The sequence below is a fragment of the Acomys minous genome, assembly GCF_964271855.1.
Source record: "Acomys minous genome assembly, chromosome: 7".
Classification (NCBI taxonomy): Eukaryota; Metazoa; Chordata; class Mammalia; order Rodentia; family Muridae; genus Acomys; species Acomys minous.
Window position 1 is genome coordinate 25312452 of NC_140488.1, and position 11738 is coordinate 25324189.

Below are 11738 nucleotides of genomic sequence, written 5' to 3' on the forward strand. Positions count from 1 at the left end.
AATATGTATTTATTGGATTGGCAGGGAACAAACATCAGATCTCTGAGTTCGAGGTCTACAGAGCGAATTCCAGGACAGCCAGGGCTATTAGACAGAGAAGCCCTGTCTTGAGAAAAAAAACCACAAACACACACACACACACACACACACACACACACACACACACACACACAAGCAGCAAACAGACAAACAAACAAAAGACTTATGACTTAAAAAAAAAGAAAAGAAAAAAACCTTCTCATGGCTGGGGATGTAGCTCAGTGATAGAACTCTTTATTATCAGCTGCAAGGCCCTGGCTTCTAGCCCCAGCACTCCAAACCAACAAAAGGTCTTCCTGGAAGAAAGCAAGACATAAAGCCATGCAATAATCTATACAAATTTTATTTTGATCTCAGTTTATGTGGAAACAAGCAGGTGTCAGCATTATGCAGGCACAGGGGGAAAAAAGGAGGAAAAAAAAAACTTCCAGTGCTAATTCTCATGTATTTACATCATTTGGTTTCAACAAGGACAGGAAGCTTTACTGTTAGCTTCCTGTGGGAACTCCAGTTTCTGCACCTTGCCTTGCTGCCTCTCAACATCACGATACAACAGGGACTTCTGGGCCTTCAATCGGCAGGCCAGGCACATGAAAATTGACTCCACATTCTGGCTTTCTTTGGGGTCCTTGGCTGATGTCTCAAACAAGAGCATGTTGTGGGCATCAGCAAATTTTAGGGCCAAGTTGGAGGGTACCTGGATCTGTTCCCTCAAGTCACACTTGTTACCCACAAGCACCTTTGGGACGAGGGGGGGCACAGCATGCCCATTGCATTCTTGGATCCACATTTTTAAGTTGGTGAAGGAGGTCATCTTGGTGACGTCATAGACAAAGACCACCGCATGCACATTGCGGTAGTAATGCTCGACCATGCTTTTTCGGAAGCGTTCTTGTCCTGCTGTGTCCCACACCTGAACCTGCAACAAAAGGCCCACATGTAAAGTCAGAAAGGGAAACAAGAGCAGAGGGGAAAAAAGCATAGTCTTAGGCAGGCAGCAGTGGCTTTCACCAGCAACCTAGGAGGCAGAGACAGGCGGATCTCTGTGAGTTCAAGGCCAGCCTGGTCTACAGAGTAAATTGCAGGATAACCAGAGCTGTTACATGGAGAAGCCCTGTCTCACAAAACAAAAGCATAGTCTTTTGTTTTGTTTGTTTGTTTTGTCGAGGCAGGGTTCCTCTGTGTATCAGTCCTGGCTGTTCTGGACTCACTCTGTAGACCAGGCTGGCCCCAAACTCACAGGGATCCACCTGTCTCTGCCTGTGCTCACCCAGTGCTGGGATTACAGGCGTGCACCACCATGCCCAGCTCCAAAGCATAGCCTCTTTCTTTCTTTCTTTTCTTTCTCTCTCCCTTTCTCTCTCTCTCTCTCTCTCTCTCTCTCTCTCTCTCTCTCTCTTTCTTTTTCTCTGTCTCTCTTTCTCTCTCTCTCTCTCTCTTTCTCTTTCTTTCTTTCTTTCTTTTTCCCTGACACAGGGTTTCTCTGTATAGGCTTGACTGTCCTGGACTTGCTTTGTAGACCAGGCTGTATTCGAACTCACATTGATCCACCTGCTTCTGTCTGTCCGAGGGCTGGGATTACAGGTGTGCGCCACCATGCCTGGCTATAACCAAATTTCCTAATGCTTTAAGACTGTGCTTTTGTGCTGGGTGTGGTGACATACACCTGTAATCCCAGCCCTCAGGGAGACAGAGGCTGTTGGATCTCAGATCTCTGTGAGTTTGAGGCCAGCCTGGTCTACAAAATGAGTCCAGAACAGCCAGGGCTGATACACAGACAAACCCTGTCTCGAAACCACCCCAAAAAAAGGAAAAGAAAAGAAAAAGAAAAAAAATGAGTTACAAGTCTTGAACTAACAAGTTGCTCCTGACAGACTTGCAGAATGGACCTAATGAAACTCAGAGTTTTAGAGTTTACTAAGTATTTTTTTAGCTGTTGGATGAAAATACTGAGGTAAAATGTTTAAAGGATTGTAATTTTAAAACAGTACACAAGAGCGGGGCATGGTGGTGCCCACCTTTAATCCCCACACTCCGGGAAGCAGAGTCAGGCAGATCTCTGTTAGGTTGAGGTCAGCTTGGTTTACAAAGTGAGTCCAGGACAGCCAAGGCTACACAGAGAGACCCTGTCTCGAAAAACCAATAATAATAATAATAAGAAAAAGTACACAAGGAGGAGCCAGGTGATGGTGGCACACACCTTTAATCCCAGCTCTAGGGAGGTAGAGGCAGGTGGATCTCTGTGAGTTCAAGGCCAGCGTGGTCTACAGCGTGAGCTCCAGAACAGAAAAAAAAAGTACAAGAGGGTTGGAGAGTTGGCTCAGTGTTGCAGAGGACCCAAGGTTTGATTCTCAGCACCCATAAGGTAACTCACAACTTTCTGTAACTACAGTCCCAGGGGATTAGATGCCCTCTTCTGACTTTGGCTAGCACCAGACGTGCACATAGTGTGCTTTACATACATGCAAACAAAACATTCATACACACACACACACACATAAAACAATAAATCTTAAAAACTAAAAAGAATAGTGCACAGATCAGTCAAATTTTCTGGAGGGCAATGTGACAAGTTTATCAATAACCTTAAAATGTTCACAACTCCTTTTTGTTTGTTTGTTTGGTTTTTTGAGACAGAGTTTCTCTGTTCAGCCCTGACTGTCCTGGACTCACTTTGTACACCAGGCTAGCTTTGAACTCACAGAGATCCACCTGACTCTGCCTCCCAGGTGCTGGAATCAAAGGCATGCAATGTTCACAATGCTTAAAACTATAATTGTACTTACAGGAATCTATATAAAACACATTGCAAAGATGCTCTCAAATTCTGTGAAAATAGCTTTTTGGTTTTGTTTTGTTTTGTTTTGTTTTTGTTTTTCGAGACAGGGTTTCTCTGTGTAGCCTTGGCTGTCCTAGACTCGCATTGTATACCAGGCTGGCCTCACACTCACAGGGATCCATTTGCCTCTGCCTCCCGAGTGCTGGGATTAAAGACGGGTGCCACCACACCCGGCTGAAAATATCTTTTTTAAAAAAAGATTTATTTATTTATTATGTATAAAGTGTTCTGCCTGCATGTAACACCTGCACAACAGAAGAGAGCACCAGATCTCATTATAGATGGTTGTGAGCCATCATGTAGTTGCTGGGAATTGAACTCATGACCTTTAGAAGAGCAAGCCGTGCTCTTAACCTCTGAGCCATCTCTCCAGCCCTCTGTGAAAATATCTTGATCACAGTGTTATTTTTCCTGAGGGGGAAAATGTTCAATATGAGAGAAATAGCACAGACACACATACACAAACATACACACACACACAAAGTAACATTTGTACCAATTCACACCTGCAATTCCAGCACCCAAGAGTAAGACAAAAGGATTGTTGAGAGTTCAAGATCAGCCTGGGATACATGACCAAACCTGTCTTAAAAGACAGAAGAGAGCAGGGCATGGTGGCACACACCTTTAATCCCAACACTTGAGAGGCAGAGAGGTAGTAGGATCTCTGTGAGTTCGAAGCCAGCCTGGTCTACAAAGTGAGTCCAAGACAGCCAGAGCTAAATAGAGAAAACAAAAAGATTAAAAAAAAAACCCAGAAAACAAAAAGAAAAAAAAACCCCAGAAAACAAAAAGAAAAAAATCCCCAGAAAACAGAAAGAAAAAAAAAAAGACAAAAGAGAAGAAATGAGAAAGAGAGAAAACATATAAAAAAAAAAAAATTCAGGGCTGGTGTGCTCACTTTCTAACCAAATAATGCTTCATATGATATAGTTGCAATTTTCAAAAATATTAAACATAAACATATTTGTAGGAAAGTCTAGAATTGCATGTCTCAGAACAATAATGGCTATTTGAATACAAGAAATATTTATTCTCCTTGTTTTTTTTTTTTTCCTTTCCCAAATTTTCTGGTTTACAATGTGTTAGTTTGTAAGGTTTTCTTTGTCCTCATTGTTGTTTTGAGACAGGGTCTTAATGTATATACATATAGCTCAAGCTGGCTTCAAGCTTGCTACATAGCCCAAGATAGCCTCAAACTAGTGATTCTCCTGCCTCACCCTCCTGAGCTCTTGGATTATAGACATGCATCTTCTTTTCTAACTTTGCATTACAAGATTAGAAAAGATGAATCCAGTCAGTTTAAGCTACATAGCAAATTGGAGGCCAGCCTGGGCTATATAGAGCCTGCCTTACTCCCATGACGAAAGCAAAACTAGTGCTAACATTCTTAACATTTAGCTTTATTTATCTGTTTATTTATATGAGATCTCATTATGTAGGCCAGGCTGACTTCAAATGCATAATCCTCCTGTCTCAGCCACCCTAGTGCTGGAATTACATGCTTGAGGCACCATGCTTGTTTTTCAATTTATTTTTAAATTCACTTCTTTGTTATGTAAAAGATAATTTAACTCGCTCGCTCTATTTTTCTTCTGCATCTTGGCTTTTGGGATAAAGGCCAACTTATGAAGAGAAAAATCTGGTATCAGTAGCATATGCAGAGGCATAATTCCCAGGGAGTCAACATATATTCAAGCCCAATTTTATTTTCTGTTATATATTCAGGGTCTGGACCAACAGATATTCATGCCCAGAATGATGATCTCAAGACCCTATAAAATTCTCAGTTATAAAAACAAAATTTTGTTGTGGCTACTGATTTGATTACTGTGACTTTTCAAATGAAGTATATAGTGTTTATTTGGAATTAGCAGTCAGTGAGTATAATTTTTGGAATATAACTGAATCTCATTGCTGAATGAAGATTTTTAAAAGACCATCATTCTGAACATCAGTTTCATGGTCCTGGCTCTCCTTCATCATCCCCTAGCATCTTTTAGTGATGCTTTTGGAATTACACCTTCTATTTGGATTTCTCTTTGACAGAAGCTCTCTGATAGCCTGGCCTGGCCTCAGTCCTTCTGTCTCAGCCGGCTAAGTGTTGGATTGCTGACATTTGTCACCACCCTCAGCTCCCATTTGGATTTTCAAGAACCCTGGTCTCCCTATTTCTGGACTACAGCAGTCATTTGGTTTCTGGATGTCTCTATTCCATTGCCCCCTGAATGCTGCTGTCACACTAGTCACCTAAATCCCTGCTTGTGTTTTCCTCTTCAGGAAAGTATGTAGCCCTTTACTGCGTGTGGTGTCAAGTGAAAATATTTCAGTCAGTGTTAATTTGACCCATTCCAACCTATGTTCAAGCTATGTGGCTGCATCTTTCTCTGTGACTTTGGGCCTCTTCTACGGTAGATCTGTCTGTCTCCTCTTCCTGACCTCAACCCCACCCATCCTGGAGTCAGTTTGTAGACCAGGCTGGCCTCGAACTCACTCAGAGATGCACCAGCCTCTGCCTCTTCCCGAGTGCTGGGATTAAAAGTGTGCGCCACCGCACCCAGCTCAATCTCACCAGTTCTTGAAGACTCAGCTTGTGCCTCCACTTTCACCTCAAATTTTCTAGAGAAAGGGCATTGTTTTTTTTGTTGTTGTTGTTTGTTTTTGTTTGTGTTTGTTTGTTTGGCTGGTTTGACTTTTTTTTCTTTTCTTTTCTTTTTTCTTTTTTTTTTTTTTTTGTAGCCAGAGTTTCTCTGTGAAGCTTTGACTATCCTGAAACTCACCCTATAGACCAGGCTGGCCTTGAACTCCAAGATTCACCTGCCTCTACCTCCTGAGTGTTGCCATTAAAGGCGTGCACCGCCATAACTTGTTCAAATCTTGATTTCTAAAATATTCACCGTGTTTATTGATTTATGTATATTTTCTGTGTACGAGTGTGTTGTCTGTGCACCATGTGCATGCAGCGCCTGCAGAGGCCAAAAAAAACTGAGAATGGTGGGTTTCCGGGAGCTGGAGTTACAGATGCTTATCAGCCACCATGTGGATGATGGGAATGAAAGCCTAGGTCCTCTGCTAAAGCAGCCAGCGCTCTTAACCACTACCCCGTCTAGCTCTTCAGCCCCACCCCATCGGCAAATCTGGTCTTACTTCTCTGCAATTCTCTTAGGAATTTCAATTGCACTTTGGGTCTACGTCAGACCACTTAGAATGTATGCGTGTGCTCTCTGTTCCATCAGTGCTGCTAGTCCCTTGCTGACTAAAGTGGAGGCAGTCTTTTTCTGCGCTGGATTGCACATCATTGAGGTAGTGGTGATCAAAAACAGTATGGACCTGAGGCGCCAGGACTACCAGCAGTCGTGCAGTTCAGGTATCTGCCAAAGCCATTTCAGAGAAAGCATCCATTGGTTGCACACAAAACCAAAAATCCTCAAAGACTTATTTGTTTCTGTAAGGAGAGACCAAAAAAAAAAAAAAGATTTTTTAAAATTCCTTCTGCCTCTCTGGTGCTCTGAACAGAAAGAAAGAGAGGCAGATGGGGAGAGGGATGGAGGTCAGGCAGAAGCGAACAGGCCTAGTCCAAGAATATCGCTTCCACTTGGTTCCTGATCTCCATGTCCCACCCCCACTCTCCAGTAGTCTTAACTCTTGCCTCTGTGTGAAGCCGAATCCCTATCGGCCCTCGGGCATGTGGCAGATGCTTTAACACCATGAGCTCAGGATTCTAAAAATACCTGCAAGGAACACGGGTGGGAATGTGTGAGGCGTTTGAGGCTGAGGTAGGTTGGCTGTTTGGCTTCTCCTTGGCTTCCTAATTGTGTACAGCACCCAAGCTGCCAGAGCTGTAGGGAGAACCCCTCTGCCGCTGCCCTCCTCTGCCTTCCTGAAGCTACAAAGAAATCTTTGAAGCTTTCACACAAAGCATTGGCCATTCAGGGGTAGTTACTGCTCCCATCCCCGCTCTCTGTAAACCACAGCCAAAGTTTTTCTGTCCCTGCCTGTGATGAGACATGAGCCTGGAAGCAGGCTACACCCAGCAGAAAAAAAATGGAAGAATTAGCTTGTATGGCTTCAATGCCTCTGAAAGGAAAGTATATCAGTTAGGCTCAATGGGCACACGGAATGGGGTCTCTGTGTCAGAGAATTCAGTTTTCCTGTCCTCAATATCCTCACAGCCCTTTCATCCTTGCTAGGGAGTGAAAGTAGATGCTTCCTCTCCTCTTTTCTTCCTTCCCAGGGGACATGGTAGAGGCCTGCCCCTTAGCTACATGCCCAAGGTCCTCATCACTCTCGGAAAACCAGTAGGGTACAATGGAGTCAAATCAACTGGAATGCAAATCTCTGCCCAAATCTCAGGCTAGTTGTGTTTCCTTTCTTCAGCATCCTCATCTGGAAAACGAAGACAGTGAGAGCAATTGTGCAGGTATGCTTCAGTGGCATTCCTTGGGTATGCATGGTACTGCCTAATACAGATCCCAGAACCCCTGAGATGACCAAATCATGGAAGCTCAAGTGCCCTTTATAAAACGGTGTACTGAGCCGGCTATAGTGGTGCATGCCTGGAATCCCAGGACTCAGGGAGACAGAGGCAGGTGGATCGCTGTGAGTTTGAGGCCAGCCAGGTCTACAAAGTGAGTCCAGGACAGTCAAGGCTACACAGAGAAACCCCATCTTGAAAAACCAGAAAATCCCAAAAAACAAAAAACAAAAACAAGCTTAGCATGGTGGCACATGCCTTTAATCCCAGCACTCAGGAGGCAGATCACAGGCAGATCACTATGACTTCAAGGCCAGCCTGGGAGTCCAGGACAGGCAAAGCTATTCAGAGAAACCCAGTCTCGAAAACAACAACAATAACAACAACAAAACCAAGCAGAGTACTGTTTACATACTACCCTACAATCTGCTCCTACTGTTTTAAATTATCTCTTATAATATTTAATACAATGCAAAAGATCAAAAATATTTGGTATAGGCTGGACTGTGGTGGCGCACGCCTTTAATCCCAGCACTTGGGAGGCAGAGGCAGGCGGATCTCTGTGAATTCAAAGCCAGCCTGGTTTGCGATACAGAGAAAACCTGTCTCAAAAAACAAAAAAATACATGGTATAATGTATTGCTTATGGAATAAGAAAATTGTATATGTTTAGAGTAGATGCATGCACACACATATAATATATAATGTATAATATATTAATATATAATATAGATTAGATAGATAGATGGATGGATAGATAGATAGATAGATAGGTAGATAGATAGTGTATTTTGTCTCATAGACAAGATTTCATATATAGCCCACGCTGGCCTGCTTCAAACTCCTTCTGTAGCCAAAAATAATCTTCAACTGAGTCTCCTGCTTCTATTTCAGCATGAATTATCTTTTTTTCCAAGACAGGGTTTCTCTGTGTAGCCCTGTCTGTCCTAGACTCACTTTGTAGACCAGGCTGGCCTCAAACTCACAGAGATCTGTCTGCCTCTGCCTCCCCAGTGTGGGATTACAGGAGTATGCCACCACGAGTGGCTCTCCTATTTCTATTTCCTGAGTGCTCAGATCTCAGGCATGCCCCACTGGATCAGGAATTTTGGGCACTGGTATTGAACTCAGGGCCTCATAGTTGCTAGGCAAGCACTTTACTAACAGATCTACACCCCCAATCCATGCGTGTTTGTTTGTTTGTTTGTTTGTTTTTTGGGTTTTTTTGTTGTTTTTTGTTTTTTGGTTTTTCGAGACAGCTCTGGCTGTCCTGGAACTCACTTTGTAGACCAGGCTGGCCTCGAACTCACAGCGATCCACCTGCCTCTGCCTCCCGAGGGCTGGGATTAAAGGCATGCGCCACCACCGCCCGGCTTGGTTTTGGTTTTTTGAGACAGGGTTTCTCTGTGTAACCCTGGCTGTCCTAGACTACCTTTGTAGACCAGGCTGGCTTCAAACTCACGGAGATCCACTTGCCTCTGCCTCCCAAGTGCTGGGATTAAAGGCGTGTGCCAAGACACCCGGCTCCAATCCCTGCTTTTATTTCTAAATATTTTATTCTCAATTAGTTGGGCCCCATGAGTATTGAAGGCCCAACTGTGTACATTCTTTCTTCCTCTCAGGCCTGACAGGACCACTGAATCTACATAGACGCTTGACTGAGTGAGTGCAGTTTCTGCTTAGCAGCTGAGTAAATGAATGCATTCTTTATGTGAAGTTCACTTTCCTCATGTCTATAGTGGGAACCTGAGCTTCTCTCGAGTTGCTAGGATGATCCGATGAGATGATACGGGGAGAAGAAGCTGTTGTAAAATGTAAGGTGTTCAACGAATACCAGTTGTTATCATTGTTTCGGAAAGCACAGCAACTTTTAGTACTGTGCCTTGGGTCTACTGGCTCTCATCCTGGAAAGCTTGGCTCTAGGAGCTGGAACAGGGCAAGGGCTGCTAGTAGAGAGGGACAGGGAGAAAGATGCATCAACTTGCCATGAGGGGCTTGGCACTGGCCGAGACTAATTGGGGATAGATGAGGGGCACAATGAGGAGAACTGCCATGGAGGAACTGCATCTCTTTACTATTTTCTGAGGGCTGTATCTGCCTGAATGAGCTTCAGCAAAGCCCTCCATACCCTGCACACTCTTAGCTAACCTGGGTACTTTTTTTCCTCGGGGGACATATCTGGCATCATTCTATAAATGGGTACAGGTGTCCTTTTGTTGGAGACCAATGGCAGAAGGCATAAGTGAAAAAAAGAGAAGCATTTGCAATCTTTGGTGGATACTCCAATCGATGATGGGGAAAGTTTAAAAGAAATCTTTTTTTTCTCAATTAGCTGGACTGTCCCAAATGTATCTAAGAAAGCTGACACATAGGCTGGGCGGTGGTGGCACACACCTTTAATCCCAGCACTAGGGAGGCAGAGGCAGGCAGGTCACCGTGAGTTCGAAGCCAGCCTGGTCTACAAAGTGAGTCCAGGACAGCCAAGGCTACACAGAGAAACCCTGTCTTGAAAAACTAAAAAATGAGAAAGAAAGAAAGAAAGAAAGAAAGAAAGAAATCTGACACATATGGCAATGAAAAGGTCAGAGACAAAGACAGGGCAGAAACACACACACACACATACACTGTGAAAGAGAGAAAGGGGAGGGGATGGGAGGAAGAGGGAGAGGAAAAGAAGGGAAGGCAACAAGGGACACACACAGTGGTGGATAATTAACCATTAAGCCCTCACAGAAGACATGATGTCATTCTGACTGCAGGCCGCTTGGAAGGAACCCTGAGCTCAGCCTCCTTGCACTTAGTAATGTGACACAGGAAGGTGCTTTCCCCAGTGATCAGCAGAGAGGGAGAACCCTGCAGTCTGGACCATTCCTGCCCAGAGACGTGGCTGACCCACTGTGGCGGTGCTCAGGCTGTGGGAGTACCCAAACTAGACCAGAAGGGCTGCTTTCTTGAAATTTTACCAAGAATGGTTCAACAACGCCTACCCGTCTCCATCCTATTCATTTGTTTCTGATGCTTTTAAGCCCGAGACAAACACAATATGGTTTAGCTAAACTTGTAGGTGACACATGCATAATGCATTGTGGTTATTAAGAGAGGCTCCATCCTTCCTTTGGGAGTTGGAAGATATCTCCCTCCTTCCTAGATTGATCAGGAGAAGCTGTCAGCTTTCCTGTGTGGTGTCTCTCAAACCGAAAACCTTCTGGGTTAAACGGACTTAGTACTTATGTACTCTTCAAAGCCTGGCAGAGTGCAACCCAGAAAGAGCACAGGAAAAGACATTAGTAGGCTCTCCTTGTTGGCTTGATCTTATTTGGTCTTCAGTAAGTCATTTTTTCTCCCTGAGCTCCAATTCCCTTACCTTTAAAACGAGGACTTTGTATTAGAGGGGTTTCCCCCACCTAAGTAAACTTTCTGGACACCTGTACTTCTCATGTCCAAAGTGAGACAGCCAAGGTGTAAAAAGTAGACTCTGAGTATGCTGTTGACTGTCATGAGTACAAGTAAAACAGATTTCTTGTTTCAATTCTTTTTTATTTATTTAGACATGCTGAGGATAAAACCCAAGGCCTCACATATGCTAAACACATACTCTACCACTGAACTACACCCCTCAAATCTCAAGAAGACAACTTGAAGGCTCCGTGGGCCATAGCCTTGAGTCCCTTGCCTAGACACAATAAGGCTGGCTGCTTGATGGTGTATCACTCCCAGTATAAAGAGCTGGGTATTAGTTTCTAAAGTAGAGCCCAGGGTAAGGAGCATGGAGTCTGTATCTCAACTGAAACCTTAACAGCCACAAAAGATCCCTGTGCCCATGGGCAAGCTATTTCATGTCTCAAACGCAGTCTCCTTAGCTGTCAAATGGGGGGGGTGTGATCAAAATCCTAACTTTACCCTAACAAGATGGTTTAGTACTTGGCACCCAGCTTAATGACCTGACTTTAATTCCTGATCCTCAGAGTGTGGAAAGAGAGAATTGGTCCTACAAGTTGTCCTCTGACCTCCAACATGCACATCACACACACACACACACACACACACACACACACACACACACACACACTTTAGTTTAGTTTTGTTTTGATTTTTGGTTTTTTGAGACAGGGTCTCTCTGTAGCTTTGGCTATCCTGGAACTCATTATTCCAGTCTGGCCTGGAACTCACAGAGATCCACTTGCCTCTGCTGGGATTAAGTGTGTGCCTCTGTGCCCAGCCTACAATGTAGATTTGGGGGAAGGGGTTGAGACAGGGTTTCTCTATGTCACCTTCATTGTCTTAGACTCACTTAATAGGCTAGGCTGGCCTTGAACTCACAGCCTCTGCCTCCCAAGCACTTGGATTAAAGGCCTGTGCCAACACACCCTGCTACAAGGTAGATTT

The 11738-nt window shown here is 44.1% G+C and overlaps 1 protein-coding gene across 2 annotated transcripts in view; it reads right to left on the minus strand.

Moving 5' to 3' along the window:
• Nucleotides 1-366: 366 nt before the first annotated feature.
• Nucleotides 367-11738, minus strand: part of RAB33A (RAB33A, member RAS oncogene family) — a 14895-nt gene continuing 3523 nt past the window's right edge. Inside the window, exon 2 of one of the 2 annotated variants that reach the window (XM_084790895.1) lies at nt 367-958. In XM_084790895.1, the coding sequence (XP_084647021.1) occupies nt 503-958 (456 nt within the window). In that variant the 3' untranslated portion in view covers nt 367-502. The remainder of the gene's footprint in view (nt 959-11738) is intronic. The other variant, XM_084790896.1, reaches the window with a different exon arrangement.